Source organism: Dasypus novemcinctus, chromosome 13 (assembly GCF_030445035.2).
Source record: "Dasypus novemcinctus isolate mDasNov1 chromosome 13, mDasNov1.1.hap2, whole genome shotgun sequence".
Lineage (NCBI taxonomy): Eukaryota > Metazoa > Chordata > Mammalia > Cingulata > Dasypodidae > Dasypus > Dasypus novemcinctus.
In genome coordinates, this window is record NC_080685.1 from 52027106 (window position 1) to 52043617 (window position 16512).

General features: G+C 40.0%; 1 protein-coding gene across 1 annotated transcript in view; it reads right to left on the minus strand.

Annotated features, from left to right (window-relative positions):
* Positions 1-2005: 2005 nt before the first annotated feature.
* The window catches only part of SLC9C2 (solute carrier family 9 member C2 (putative)), a 112663-nt gene continuing 98156 nt past the window's right edge, over positions 2006-16512 (minus strand). Inside the window, exons 21-27 of the mRNA XM_058310147.2 lie at positions 15983-16081; positions 13311-13478; positions 11855-11986; positions 9264-9449; positions 7572-7659; positions 4614-4670; positions 2006-2584 (exon numbers count right to left, since the gene is read on the minus strand). Coding sequence (XP_058166130.1) covers positions 4615-4670; positions 7572-7659; positions 9264-9449; positions 11855-11986; positions 13311-13478; positions 15983-16081 — 729 coding nt within the window. The 3' untranslated portion in view covers positions 2006-2584; position 4614. The remainder of the gene's footprint in view (positions 2585-4613; positions 4671-7571; positions 7660-9263; positions 9450-11854; positions 11987-13310; positions 13479-15982; positions 16082-16512) is intronic.

Genomic DNA, 16512 nt, shown 5'->3' on the forward strand with positions numbered 1-16512 from the left:
GATGTCAGTATAAAATTGCTGACAGAGCTCAAGGAAAAGGGGTTGTATGCCTTCAGTATGAGTCTAATTGTGTCACTAAGCATCCATGAAACCATGAGACTGCACAAGTATTGTTTTCAAAATCTAAAATATGAGATGAATATGTGTTTCCAGGCTAGAAGTGATCCTAACTAAATACATTACTTAGTACACTCTTCAGCAGGGGGAGTGAAGTAGTTCCCCTGTTAAGGATTAATGCCTTCAGTTTTCATAAGGAGAACAGAATAAATTCCATTGCATCCAGGAATTTATTAATTGAAAGTGAACCAGAATATGACCATGTGACTATGAGAGAAGCATAAGAAATTTGAGAGATGTCCATGTAGCTTCTCAATTAGCATATGATTAGCATATGCTTTGGTGAGAACTACAGATGGTCTAAAATGATAGAAAGCAATAAGCTTGTGACTTGGGTGTGGTCCCTGCCCAAAACTGATTATCATCTCCGCTCTCTGCCCTAAGGGTAGGAATCAATGTGGGAAGAAGTTTAGGGAAGGGTAAGGATTCAGAATGGTTGTGTCTAAATGGCCAAGTGAAGATGCTTATTATTGGTACAGTAAAATGGGATAGTGATTTACTCTCCTAAAGAGCCTTTTGACCCTACCATTTGGAAGCAATGTGAATTTAGGAAATAACTGATAGCTTTGATTCTAGCTCAACAGGTAAGCTAAACTGGTTAAAAAGTCATTACCTCATCAATGATTGGTTCAGAAATTCAGTTATTGCTCATGAGACTTGAAGATTGTTGGAGGTTTCTAGAAGAATTTTTTTCTCGAGAGCTATTGTGGCTTTTTTGTTTTGTTTTTGTGTTTGTCTCCCACTGGATATAAACAAGCATGAAGTGCTGATTGATATTGGCAGCCATCTTACAACCCAAGAGCCAGAACCAGCCTCAGAATAAAGTTGAAATGGTGAACAGCAGAATAGAGAGAAGGAAAAAAAAAAACAAAATCAATCCTCAATAATAACACTGAGTCTGCAAACTGAATCTCTCCTAACTATAGTACATATCTTCAGTGTTCAAAACTCTGCTGGGTTTTCTGATACCTGCTGCCAAAACATCCTGATAGGCATGAAAATGAAGTATTATCCTCTAGTTAGTTTAAAATATGTGGTAGTGTGCCTTCCAGGCAAAATTGTAGAGTAGATGTCTATTTACTTTTATATCCCCTTTACATACTGTATTTTTGAACTCCAATATCAAATGGCCTGAGAAACCCGTTAAAATGCAGAGCCCAAGGGCCCTTCTCCCAGAGAAAGATTACATAGGTGGCCAGAAATTTTTCACTTTTAACAACTGGTATATATTAAAGCAAACAGTGCTGTAAATTGCTCACCCAATATCCATTTCCCCCATTTTTCCTTACTAAGAGAACCCAGATTGTCTTTAGAGTTGTAAGGTGAGATGCCAGTTAAAATTTATCTTGAAATGAATTCTGAGATAGGTGTGGTCCTGTAAGAACAATCCTGGCCTGGGGAGGAGTCCCTTCCTGATTCCTGACTCTGAAGAATGTTCTTTGCCCTCTTCCTGGAAAACAAATGGGATGCCTGGTCATCCCGCTGCTTTGAGGATAAATCAAGTCACAGTCCAAGAATGGAGGTGAAGGAGGTGACTGGAGCCAGGATCCGGGAAGGTCCTCAAGCAGCTACATCAACCCTGTTCTGCCTATTTTCAGTTTTATTACATCAGAAAAAAATGAATCCCCTACTTGGTCATGCCACTAAGCTCAGGTTTCTATAATGTGCAGCCACATGCCACATTAGCTGACAAACAGGCAGTCCACAGACCACTCTGAGTAATACTTCCCTCTTATGCTAAGATATCCAGAAGGTTGTACATAAATTGTTTGGGCTTGGTTTTTTCTCTTGTATATCCTTTATTATGGTTTTCCCTAGAGTAAGGAATTATGTATTATTTCAATCTTGATATGAAAAGGAATAATGGGTTCTAAATAATGAACAATCAGACCATAAAATTCAACTTTATTTGACTTTAGAGAATAAAATGAAAATGACCTCAAACAGTGCTATGCAGTATAGAAATGTTAGTTTCTTCTAAACTTTGCTTTATGAAATTTGAGATGGTGGAATATAGTTCCATTTTTTAATATCTACTAAATTTGGTGGTGAGAGATCACTACACTGTGGAAAACATTAGAGAAGCCCTAATAGCAATTTTAACATATCAAAATTGTAGGTCCTATGCTTAAAACACTAATAAATTAATTGTACAAATCTTGATAATATAACTGTTGCTCTCAGCTGGAAGCAAGATCTCATTTGAGTTTTAGGGAATCTTATCTTGCAGAATTTTTTAACATCTCTAGTGTAATACAACTATTTAAAATTAGAACTTTTACAGCAGATCATCAATTGCTTGTAAAATAAATGCAGCAGTATTGTTTCAGCATCTTCTAAGTAAATTCCTTGGCAGATAATCCTTCAGCACTTGAGGCAGGATATTAATTAGCTAGGTCTTTAGCCTGACTCCATATATCACATCAGTGCCATTAATACTCTTCTCCAAAATGGATCCAATTTCCAACTATAGAAGACAATCAGAAGAAACGTATCAGACCAGGAGCATTTCAGGAAGAACTTCTTACATATTAAATGCAAACAGAAAACTTATTGAAAAGCTTCCATTTTATTATCTTGGAATATTACTTCTAAAAGATTGTACATATAAAAGGCTTTGAGTGCTGCATTATAATTAATGTGTGTTTCTACACACTTATCTTGTACAGAGATACCACAATAGTGTTGAATGTCAGTTAACTTCATGACTGCAAGGTAGCTGCAAACATTTCCCTTAAATAGAAATGAGAATTTTTAAAATATTGAAACTGAAAAAGATAGTGACCAACCAGGACCCCAGTCATTTGGCTCCCAATTAGGTTTCCTATTTGTGAAACAGAGTCCCTTTAAGAGAGGCAAGGATAACCCTAGGAGTGCTGCCTACAACTAAGTTTCATTGTTCAAATGAATCATTGCACAAAAGCTTAGTTAATGCAACTTTCTTCTCCACAGCAAACATTGCAAACCACCTTGGTTTGTGACAAATGGCAGCGGGCGGGACTAGAATTTTTTTTTTTAAGATTTATTTTTTTATTTATTTGTCTGCTCTCTGTGTCCATTCACTGTGTTCATCTGTGCCCGCTTCCATCCTTATCAGCAGCACCCAGAATCTGTGTCTCTTTTTGTTGGGTCATCTTGCTGCATCAGCTCTCCGTGTGTGTGGCGCCATTCCTGGGCAGGCTGCACTTTCTTTCGCGCTGGGTGGCTCTCCTTACGGGGCACGCTCCTTGGGCGTGGGGCTCCCCTACGCAGGGGACACCCCTGCATGGCAGGGCACTCCCTGCGCACATCAGCGCTGTGCATGGGCCAGCTCCACAAGGGTCAAGGAGGCCCAGGGTTTGAACCATGGATCTCTCATGTGATAGGCAGACGCCCTATCCATCGGGCCAAGTACACTTCCCAGGACTAGAATTTCTAATAGATAGGAGTGTCTATCTGGTTGGGAATGCACTTGTACAACACATCCTTTTTCCTTAAATGGCATGTTTACTGGGGTTAGTTGGTGGATAACTGGTGGAGATAGGGGGTGTTGATGGTGAAAACTCCTCAAGCCTGACCTTGGTACCACCACTGCCACTTGGCCCACTGCCTAGCAGAGTCCCAGCCCCCTGAATAATCACAGTGCCCTGTTGGAGCCATCTTCACTCCACCTAGCAGTGGGCTCTGGCCCAAATGAGCTCTTTTAGGAGGCCGAACAGGGGCCCCAAGAGCCACGAGCCTTGTAGGCTGCACCCACCACCCCCACCCCACCCACACACACCTGGCCTCTACTCTGTCCTGGCCCAATGTGACAGGCTCCTCTCCCTCCCCAACACTAGGCAACACAACTTCCAGCACTTCTCAGATTTTTTAAAAGCACACTGATTGCAGAGAAAAGTAGGAAAAGATGTGGGGGGACACCTAAGTGACTATCCATAATAAAATATTTTGGAGCCTCAAGTTTTATCTTAAAAATCCATGCAAATTTGTTATCCTACTTCTTAATATATTTAAAATAACATTTCAAGTAACTTAACAGTAAAATGAGTTAACTGCTCCTTTTTAAAAATCTGGAAGTAAAATTGACCCTCAGAAGATGCTCATGGTGGGCCTGAGGCTCCACAGACTCCCAGTGTAGCGCCCATCTCTCTGTGGGATGCTCACTCCGAAGGGAGAAGCATAGATACTTAGATACCAGTTGCAGCTTGTCATAGTTCCTTCTGCGTCTCTACTCCCATAGATCCCTACTTTTAGAATTAAATATCATGGGAAGGGAGTGAAGAGGAGGGAAATAAGAGAGGAGTGGGGACAAAATTACACCTTTCAAAAATATTCTATCATTTTAAATTTTAAGTAATTCAAGTGACTTTATCCCAATTGGTCCAAATTAAAGAGTTGCAGTTAGGAGTCTGTTTTCTCGTCACCTGTATTTTTCTACTGGACTTCACAATTTATTTTATCTGTTTAGCTTAAAATTCTCAAAAAGGAAAATCTAATCAAAATGTTGGATTTGTTACCTCACTTTTTTTTCTCCGGTTTATGTTCTATGTTGGTCATTCCACTTCTTTCAGTGGCTAAGGCAAAATGAACATCAATGTTAACAGCTAATCCAAATACAAACTAAATTATGAGTTTTAAGAGTAAAGATGGCAGGAGAATATTTTCAGATATTGGTTTGTTTTCTCCTTGTATGTCTCCCCTTTCCCTTCCCTTTTCAAGTTATTATTTGCTTCAAGAGCTAGATAAACTCAAAGGAGAACCACAGAGCACACAGTTAAAGAGGCTGGGTGGAGAGGCGGTGTGGACTGAAGTAAACTAGAGACCTGCTGCTTCCTCTATAGAAGCAACCTGATTCTCAACTCTGTTTGACTGTTGCCACTTAAAGGAATGAGGTTCAAGTGGTGGCAGAACTTCTGATTTTTCATGAAATCCTCAAAATTTGGATTTTTTTGTGAAATTCTTGGATGTTAACACTTGACAACTAATTTCATAAAATTTAAAGAAAACAAATTTGGGGGCCAAATCCAGGTTACTGGCTGGGTCCAATCTGAGGGCCTGCCATTTGGTACTTTTGACCCAAACCTGTTGAGGAATACAGAGTGATGTGTTTCCCGCAGACTAAAAGAAAATTCCAGAAGGTAGAAGAGAGGCCCACAGACCCACGAACATTAGGGGCCCAAGTCCTGCTTTCTGGTAGTGCCTAGGATCTGACTCATCAGCCTTCAGGGTGTTTCAAGGAGGCTGACACAAACTACTGAGCTCTCAGCCTCGCTGTAGACTCCTGAGCCCCAAGTGTGGTGTGGAAGCAGCAGAGTGGCAGGCTTACAGAGACTGTGTGGCCAGGGTAATGGTCAGCTCAGCGTTATTCAAAAGTGACCTGTGAGCAGAGGGGCCTCCTAAATCAAGAGGCTGCATATAACCCCAGGGGATGGAAGGTGGTAGGCTATAAGAATGAGGCTGAACTTGCTGCTAGGGGAGAAGCATAATTATTGTTTAATGTCTGTCTCTCCTTCCAGACTATGAGCTCCATGAGGTCAGGGACCATGTTTGGGTAGCTCGCCAACTAGCGCTTGGTTCCATGCCTAGCACACAGTGTGGTGGTATTTTATAAGAAGCATGAAAATGGGGAGTGGTGAGATATAAAATAGGTATTAATAAAGTCTCACTTTATGCACCCCATTTGAAATAATGTAAGTCCCCCTTCACCCCTAAATGAACAGTTCATGCCTGCTGGCAGGCCATATGTAAACTGTAAACACTAAGATGGAGCAGATTAGAGGAGCAAATCAAGGATAACTCTCTTCAAGGTGGGACAGCTGGGAGAATGGCTACACTGGACTTGGTAGGGCAGGGATGCTGAGCAGTGAATGAATGATCTCTAGCATTCTTTGTATAATGCGTAGCATGTATGTGCTTAATAAATATTCAGTGACCATGATTACTTAACGACTGTATAAATGCTCCTCAGAGCAAGTCAATTAAATTGGTTTGAAATACCCAATGAGCATGGATCAGGTTCCATATTTCCTTTGGTTGTTGGGAGCAAACCAGTTCCCTATACCTGGGTTTCCCCTATTCCTGCTCTGCCCACAACAGCACTGTGAGGCTCCAGCCTACCCAGGCAAGAACAGAATATGACGTAGAAGTTACTCTGCCCAGTATGTGGAGAGAGGTATATGGCAGAGCAAGGAGCCACCAGGATTCCAGTGTCTGGAAGTTTCTAACAGGTAAACTCCCAGCAGCAATGTGGCAGCCAGGGAGGGCTCAAGGATGGAGTTCCCTCTTCAAAGATGGTTTCAATGGCCCTTAAAGTGGTTGATTTGGCAGAATATCCCTGTCTACATAAAATAACATGACTTTAAAATGCTGTTTGACCTAATGTAAGGGGGAAATGGAAAGGAGAAATGAGTTTATATGGCTACGAGTCTCTAAAAAAGAGTCTGGAGGCTGTCAGAAGGATTGCCCTTATGCACAACTGAGCAGAGTCTGAGAGACAGATAAAGCAGATACAACCCCCAGGTATTGGTTCCTTTGAGGGCTAAAGAGACCCATGGGAGTTATGGTTATGGCAGATGGGGTTAACTACCAGGTCAGATGGCCCCTCTTTGGAACTGGTGTTTATGTGTGATGAATCTGGACTCAGATGGGATCTCTCTTCATAAGACTTTCATGCTAATGTGCTGGAGTTGTGGTTAGTGTTGGGGTTTAAGATATATTTAGGGGATTTGAATCTCTGGACTGACAATGTGATAGCCAGGTCCTGAGCCTCAACAGACTCCAGCACCTACAATCTGACTTATTGGGCTCACCACACTCAGCTAAGATGGAGTTGAAGAAGGACAACCACCACACCATGGAGCCTAGAGAGCCTGCAACTGAAAGTGGGAGGATTGCATCCAGCATCCATGTGGAATCTGAGCCTCCTCTTGACATAGAGGTGCAATGGACACAACCAATCCAATGTCCACATAGAAAAGGTGGCATTGGATTGGGAAAAGTGGACATGGTGGCTGATGGGTATGGGGAAAGGCAGGAAGAGATGAGAGGTGGAGGCATCTTTGGGACATGGAGCTGCCCTGGATGGTGCTTCAGGGGCAATCACCAGACATTGTAAATCCTCACAGGGCCCACTGGATGGAATGGGGGAGAGTATGGGCCATGATGTGGACCATTGACCATGAGGTGCAGAGGTGCCCAAAGATGTACTTACCAAATGCAATGGATGTGTCATGATGATGGGAATGAGTGTTGCTGGGGGGGGGAGAGGTGGGGTGGGGATGGTGGGGTTGAATGGGACCTCATATATATATTTTTTTAATGTAATATTATTACAAAGTCAATTAAAAAAAAAGTGGTTGATTCGTTAGAAACCTTCACGATGCCCTTGCAAATCATTTTCTTAAAATTGAATTAATTGTAAATCTATCAAAATTCTTTCTCAATGGTTTTTCTACCACTACAGGGCTATCCCTTACCTCTGACTGTGGCATTTTTATTAATATTGGTGGCAAGCTCAGATGCTAAGATAATCAGCAACTTGCTTAAATCCGAAGTTCCCTGAACCTAAAGTAGAAAAATTAAAATTTGTCAAAAGAGCATTTCTTTGATTTCTAAGTTGGCGGCTTTCCAATATTTCTAAAGAATATAAGAACTATATCAAAACCTAGAACTTGGCCTTCAACTTCAGCTCTATCTTTTTAATGTTCATGTGAAACCCTCTTATATTTTTCAGGAAGGCTTGAACCAGCAAATTGTTTTTCTTGTATATTTATAAATGCCTGAAAAGAAATGTTGACTATTTCTGAGTAGGCTGGAAATTCCAAGTTTGGAAAATTACAGAATCCACTGCATCCAGTGAGTTACTCTGATTCCAGCACTGATGTTCCAGGATTCAGGTCCCAGCCCTCCCAGATGGTAGTCCTGTCTTCCTTTCTTAGAGCTTTCACCCCATGTGCCACAAAATCCACCCTCCCAGAAGGCAAGTAGCAGAGGAGTAATAATTATAACTATCAATTTCCAGATACCACATATTATCACATTTAATCCTCACAGTAACCTAATGGGATAGTTGTTCTATTACTCCCACTTTCCTGATTAGGACCCTGAGGGCCAGGAAAGATAAGCAGCTTGCCTTATCTTTGTGTCATGGATGGGAAGAGTGGTCAGGTTTTAAAGCCGAGGGTACCTGCATCTAAACCCTGGTCTCTTAACAAACTAAACTGTAGTCATCATTCCCATTGTCCCCTGTTCCTTATCCAACTTTTCCAGGACATAAATGTTCACCTAATTAATGACCTTTCACAGCCTGAACAGGCAGAAAGAGTCTGTCCAAAAAGGGAGAAACTTACTACAAAGCTGAAGAGACATCACTCACATTTTTCTCACAGCCACTTGGTCCTCCCCATTCTTGCCAGCACCCTGTGGCTGGTTCAGTAGCAGACAGCTTGGCCCAGTAGAGACCTTGCTTCAACCTTTCTCTTCCCCTGCTGTGCCCTAGCGATTCACACTTTCCCCTTTCCTTAAGGACGCCCAGGGCAAAGACCCTACACTCACTATCAGTTTGTGCCCACAGCCCTAACTTGGCAACAAGGTGACCATGGCCTCAGCCACCTTATCAACCAGAGCCGGTATCCTGGGGACAAGCTAGCAAACAGCATCGTTCCCTCCTTCCTCTGCTGTTTGCCCTGGTATTCTCCACACTAGGGCAACACAGCGTGGCAGGCAGAAAGTAGGCCCAATTCAGCCCCACACGTCCCTCATCTGCACCCTTGTGTACAGAGAAGGCCTGGGTATGTTTTTACTGTTTTGTTATGGGTGGCTAAGGACTACCGGTTCTTTTCAGGTAAAATTTCCCTTTGTCTTCCTGAGTTTAACTTGAGGAGTCAAGGAAATAATCAAGTATGAGTGGTGGGAGGCGTGAAGGAGGCAAGGCTCAAACAGGCACCTGGAATACCATGACTGACACCCTGTGGCCTCACGTATTATTTCAGCCATGGCTGGGGTGGACAATTCTGTGTAGGTTGGGCACATTTTGTGCTGAGAGTGCCCCTTAAGCACATACCCATGATGACCCCATAAATTTCTTTTTAAGGTGATCAGTTAAGTTTTAAAGTCACTTATTGGGCACCCTGAAAAGCAAATTATTCCCTCAGAATCACCGTTCTTACCTGCTCACAGGATTTAGGTATAATGCAAGGCGCAAGATATGGTTCCTCTGTCTTTATATCAATGACACTGCCGTATACAATAATAACGAATTTCATATTCACATTATCAATAATCATTTCGTTATAGCTTGATAAGGTTTCCACGTAGGCATGATTGAGTGTCACACACTTCTGAAACCTTAAGTCCTATGAAAAAATTACATTTTTTCTATATATCATACAAATGGAAACATAGGATCAAGAAAAAAGGGAATTCACAAATCAGAGTTATTTGAAGGTGCCAGAAGGCATATGGACCCTGGGACCAACAGGCAGAATTCAGTTCCTGTTCAGAATGGCCAACCTCAAACAAGATTCTGAATTCAGTTTATAAGTTGGTATTGTTTAGTGACCCCAAATGTGGATGCTCAGCTCTGATGAGCTCTCAACCAGCCACAGCAGGGCAGTGGGCTCTGTCTCTTGGATTTCTATTTGCATAAGAACCAGGATCTGAAAGAGTTTATATTGAAAAAATCTGAGGGGGGTGGGGGGTATATGGGGACCTCATATTTTTTTAATGTAACATTTAAAAATGAATTAAAAATAATAATAAAAAGAAAAAAAATCAATATGAAGAATCATAACATTGAGTTTTACCAAGTGGTGAACTAGGTCCCACTTGACAGATGAATAAACAATACCAAAAAGTCAAAACAAAACAAAGCAAGGTACTGAATCATGCTTCAAGGCCCAGAACCACAATATTTTAGAGCCGGACCGGAGCTTGGAAGTCCAGAGGTCAGCAGTAGAAATCTCCTGGTCTGTACCCTGACAGGGGCTGAACATCTCAACCGGCAGCAAGTGCACAGCTACATAACTCAACCCTGGGCCCTCAGTCCTCAACAGGCAAATCAAACACTTTCTGAGGGCACCAGCACAGCTGGGATACCAAACACGTAAGAAAATTAGCAAATTTATCTAGAATTTTGCAACCTGAAAATATAAAGAAGAAGCTATTTTGTCAGGGTGCACATAAGTTTTGTGTGCTATAGTTTGGGTGGTGATGGTAGTGGTGGTGGTAGTGGGGAGAATAGTATAATCTTTTCTAAATGTCATCACTGAATCCCAGGACTTGTTGTTGTTGGCTAGTTCTTTAATGGAAAAGGCCAGAAGGAAGAAAACCAAGTGTTAAATAGAGGTTCTCTGGGGAGTAAAATTGAGAGAAGTTTTGATGGTTCATTTCACGTGTCAGCTTGGCTAGGTAATGGTGTCTATAACCTTGTTTGGTCAAGCACTGATCTGTTTGTTATTCTAAGAGTATTTCCTAGATGGAATTGCATCTATAATCAACAAAGGAGACTGCCTTCAGCAATGTGTGGAGTCTCCTCATCCAATCAGTTGGAGGTCTTAAAAGCCAGATGTCAGATGTTCTGCCTCAACTTCAGCATAGAAGGCACAGGGAACTGAACCTGGGACCTCCCATGTGGGAAGCAGGTGCTCAACTGCTTGAGCCACATCCACACCCCTCAGCACAGGCCTTTGATGGAATTTCTAGCCAGCCAGATTCCCCTGGGGAATTTGGAGTAAGGACTTCAACATCACATTTATCCAAGTTCCCAGCTTGCAGCTTGCCTTAGGGAGTTCAACTTGCCTAGCTCCCATGGTCATGCAAGCCAATTCCTCATAATAAATCTATTACATCCCATTGTTGTGTTTCTCTGGACCACCCTGTCTAATACAAAGGTCATTATATTTTTGTATCTGTATTTTATAATTTGTGTAATAAATATATGTTGCTTATGAATTTTTTTTAAAATTAAAAACATTCACCTTAATATTGAGTCAAGTCTTACTCCCTACAGTTTCAACCTGCTGGTCCTAACTCTCTCCTCTGGAATTTTATACAAGACTCCAAACATATCCTATTCCCCATGAAGAGACCAGGCAAAAGGAAAAGAAAAGAATCTAAGTCCTCTTACCCCTACACTAAAATTTTTCTGAAAATTATTATGGCCACATAGTAAAATAAACCTGCCTGGCTTGGAATAACACACTAATTTTTAAATCCAACATTTATATCCAGTATCTCAACTCGTGAATATTGTAGAACTGCATGTCTCTCACTTCTCCAGTTCCTGACTCATAACAAGAGCTCAAAAAGGTATTAAACAAGGATACAAACATGAGATTTTAAATTGTGCCAGTCAAGGGACAGAGGTGAACTACTGCTCTTTGGAAGGAAAGTTAGAAGGGGTTCAGTCACTGCAATAAAGATTTTGAAAAGGCCGGAGATTTATAATTACAGGGATTATAGTAAACGCCAAGCTGCGTAGTCATTAACATATTCCTCTTAATGCTGTCCGTGGTTCTCAGGCTACCTACGTAATACTTTCTGAATCTACTTTGTTGTTGTTAAGGGATGGTTGGGAAACATTAGCTGTGACAAATGACAGGAAATTAGGAAGGATAAAAGAGTGGTTCATTTTCTAGGAATTTTTTTTTTCAGTAGATCAAGCACAATTTTCCTTTCTATCTCTGTCTTGAAAACATGAACTTTTCATTAAAAATACAGTAAATGGAAGTCCATTCATATTTTAAATCACGCAATTTACCTCATCAACGAGACTTGATTCAAAATATTGACAGGCAGTACTGAGAGCAAGCTTTAGCCATATTTTATATTCCAGGGATGGCCAAAAGACATCAAAGCCTTCATACAAATCCTCCAAGGAGATAAAGCAGGCCTGAAAAGACAAGGCACCAGGGCAGCAGCAAACTTGACTTGGAACCAAATTACAAGACCTTCAGAAGGCAAGATGCCTATAGATTTAACGTTTATCTAACCTCTCAGAAATAATATCAACTTTAGTATAATTATGATAATTATGATACTCTTCCATTTAAAATTGAATCTATTGTGGAGAAGTTGTCTTCTATGTACAAAATGATAAAATTTTACAATCCAATTAAAACTTTGGACTTAACAACAGCCCAGAAAAGTTTATATGCATCAACAAGGTTCAGGAAGTAAGATATATAAACCTATCTATTTTCACCGCCACAGTAGGTAGAGTGTTCTCATCCACAGCATTTGTCTGCAGAGGCAAACTGAGTATGGGCCATGATGTGAACCATTGTCTATGAGGTGCAGAGGTGCCCAAAGATGTACTTACCAAATCCAATGGATGTGTCATGATGATGGGAACGAGTGTTGTTGGGGGGGGGAGAGGGGGGGTGGGGGGGTGGGGTTGAATGGGACCTCACATATATATTTTCAATGTAATATTATTACAAAGTCAATTTAAAAATAAATAAATAAATAAATAAATAAAAATAAAATACAAAAAAAAAAGAAGGCTGGTCTTTCAGAATTCAAGGTAAATGAACTTCAATGAATTCAACTCAGCCTCGTGACTAAATTCATGCCTCCTAGCCTCTTCCCGAAATGAAATGGTATGAAATTGATGAAGCAACATTCCCTTCTATCCATGCATCCATAAGAGCCAAGACCCTGCTGTATTGCGTCTATAATCCCAAAAGACAGAATTCTCTAAAAGCAGGAACCTTGGCTGATTTCTATATGACTCCCCCACACCCTGCAGAATGCCAGGCCACTTATTTGTTGAACAGATAACTTCTTACTTAGCAAGTAGAAAATGAAGAAGAGCTTAAAAACAAACAAGTACTCTAAAACTAACAGAAAACCCCTGTTCTTGTCACAGAGGCCATCCATCGAGCAGGTACAAGTTCCAGAACTTTACAAAAAAACATTTTTCCCTAATGCTAATAACATCAGAAGGTTGGTAGTATCTCTTTGTAATAAATAAGAACATTAAGATTCAGAGAGGGAAAAAACTTGCCCAAGTTCCCACAGCCAAGGTGTGGTAGAGCTTGGCAGAGCATGGCCCATGAAACATGAAACCTGCGCTCTCTCAGCTGGTCTACAATGCCTCCTAATTCGTGGTTGGGTGACTAAATAAGATATCAGAACCCAAAGGAAGAACTGGCATTCCTTATTTACTTGAGGAATGATAATATCCTACAATACAGAGAGAGCCAGTTTCTTACCTGTAAAATAGTTTCACAGATGGCGGTATATTCAATTTCACGCTTAAGCAGACAGCTCATCTCTCCAATTATGTCCCCACAAGTGCAGTACTCTGTAATCATGGTTTGGGCCTCTCTCTTAGGCAGTATGGAACTGTCTATTCCAAAGGTAGGAGGTGAACTATGCAACTGCAAAGGGGGAAAAAATGTGCAAAGAGAAATAAAATATCAAAAACCCTTTGACCAAACCATAGGCACTTTCACTGTTTCTTGCAAGTATTACACTTGGAAGGAAAAGAATATGAATCCTGTCAGGTAGGAAGAAAGAATTAAACTCCACAAAAATCACGGTCTCTTTCAATTCAGTTCCCCAGGGCAAATATTTGTTTTCAATTTTTACCTTTAGAGATGTGCCCCTTAGTTATAACTTCCTACTTACAAAGTTTCTTATGTAAAACTCTCACCAAAACTAGTAATTACAGTCTGTAACTAATGTAGTCACGAACTCTGAGGCCATTAGATAGTCTTATCTAATGAATAATGCCACAAGTGGAAAAAACTTTTGATTTTGTATTTGCATAAATTAGATATCATGAATTAAATATGCCCCTAAGCAATCCAGGATTTCAGTAAATGTCTTGTCTACCTTTAAAATGCTTAAGAACAATTACCACAAGATGTCAACAGGAAAAGTTTTTCAAATGAATGTGGAATGGTTGAGAAACTTCAGGGAGAGAGCACTAGTAGGCAAGGGTGGGAGAGAAGGAGAGGTATCCAATTTCAGGAGAAAGCTACAGGAATCAACCAAAAGGATTACAGAATTTTCCAGAAAGTTTAGCCATAAATAACAAATAGGAAGGCTGAGCCCCTCCTACTTCTGACCTAATAAACCAAAGCTGCTAAATTTGTGGTGATTTGTTAAAGCAAGAATGGAACATGAATATAACACTTGCAGCCCAATTGTCATTGGACTTAAATTTTAAGAAACCTAAGCTAGCTTGGCCATGGCAAAAAAATTCTCAAGGGAACATGTATGTTTCAGCCTGTACTTTGAGTGTATAATTTGACTTATTTAATAAATACTGGTAGCCATATATTTTTGTTATGATTCTAAAGAAGAGAGACAAAATAGAATAATGGCTAAGTAAAAGGCTACTATTGGAGGCAGACTGTATAGGCTAAAAACTCTCCTTGGCCTCCTACTTATATACCCTTAGGTAAAACAAATTAATTTCTCTGTGCATCAGTTTTCTCACATGAAAAATAAGAGTTGTTATCATGATTGTCATTACATATTGCCTTTCCTGACCACCCTTCTAAAAATTACATATTTTATATGTAATTGAATATTTAAATTACTCCCTCACCTCTAACACTTTATATGTTTTGCTTTTTTATCTTTTCATTGCCTGTCTCTTCTACTTTCTTCCCTCCTCTAGAATGTAAGCTCCAGGAAGGCAGGAATTTTTGTCTCTTTTATCAATCTCATAACAAGAATGGACAATGTCTGCTGCATGATAGAAACGAAGTAAATATGTGTTGAATGAATGAAAAATGCTTAGTATAGTGCCAGATATTTAGTAAGTGCTACATGCATTAGTATAATACAGCCTGTGCATAAATTCAAAATTGTTTCCAAGTGTACCTAGTCTCTAGAAATCCAAATAAGTAATATAGGCCCTACAGTCTTTGAATGTTCAGAAAAGATGTAAGACTGAATGTGTATTCAAGGTTGCATCCAGATGGAATGTGGAGGATATGCTAAATTCAAGCTCACCTGAAATGTGGAGAATATGCTAATTCAAGCTCACCTGAAATGTGGGGGGTAATTTAATTGAAAACCTATTTGGTACTCAGACAAATACTTAACTAACAAGGAAAGTCGTTTTCTTTCAAAAGGGCACCATTTAACTCCCAACCCTTATATCTTTTCTGTATAAAAGGGAACCCAAAATTCTATTTGGGGCTCGGTTTTTATTAGGACAGGAGTCCACTGAGTCCAGCTGGTCGAAATAAACCATCCTCCTTCTCAGAGTTCTCGTGTCCTGGCCTTCGATACCACATATACCCAACTTCTCTACAGCATTAGTTAGCAGCATGATATGTCTACTATAGCAATTTCCATGACATCAATTTGGTATTTTTCAAGGTCTTAAATACTCATTCATAAAATAGCAAGTCAACTATATTATTTGCCATATAACAAGGGTTTGTGACTTGTGACCATCATCTCGATCCTAGCAATTATTTGGGTTATAAGCTGGGACTGACCATGTATTTAGCTTCCAAAGTTCAGATACTAAAGGATTCTTGTCCCCAACATTACTGAAATATCTTTCTCTCTGTCTCTGTCTCTCCCTCTATCCCTCTTTCTTCACCAATATCTCCCATTGATCAGATTAAAATTTTTATTTTCAATCTCCATCCAATTTGACTTGTCTGAATATCTCACTTTGGCCCCACTCCCTCATTCTAGACACTCTCATTTCCTTTAGGAGAGTAACATTGCAACTCCAAATATTGGATTCCTTGCCTGGATATCATGAAAAATAATTCCTGGGAGGAATAAGTAATGATGACAAAAAGTCTTTTGTAAAATGTGAAGCACCTTCCAGATGTTGGGTATTACCACATTTCTCATATTGCATATTCTAAAATACATTTCCAATTGTTAAAAAAAAATGGTCCCTTACAATTGCCATTCCTGAAATGATTAAGTAGATTCCTTGTGGCATTTCACCTTCTTTACAAATGATATCTCCATAGTCAAAATATGCAAGTTTGGCTTTTTCCTGGGGGAAAAAAAAAAAAGGAAAAAGAAAATCAACACAAAAACTCATAGTTTACTTCTCTAAATAGAAATAAGGTTTAAATGCTAAAAATTTCTTTCAAATACCATTAAAACTATATTATCTTTTGGCTTTTTAATAATGCGCTGATATACCACATCAACTTTTAGAAAGAAAATGCCAAGCAAACCAACTGTAGACTTTGAGATTACTCGCTAACTGATAGAAACACCCAGTAAAATGTTTATGAAATGAATGAGTTAATAAAATCTCTTTAGGCCCTGTTCGGGTCTTAGGTTATAATGGTAAACTAAACAAATTCCCTGCCCCAGAAGAACTTGTTGTTAGGTTGGGTGGATAATTACAATAAACTGTGGTAATTCTTACAAAGGAGACAGGGATGGGCACCGCTGGAAAATGCAGAAAGACGCCAG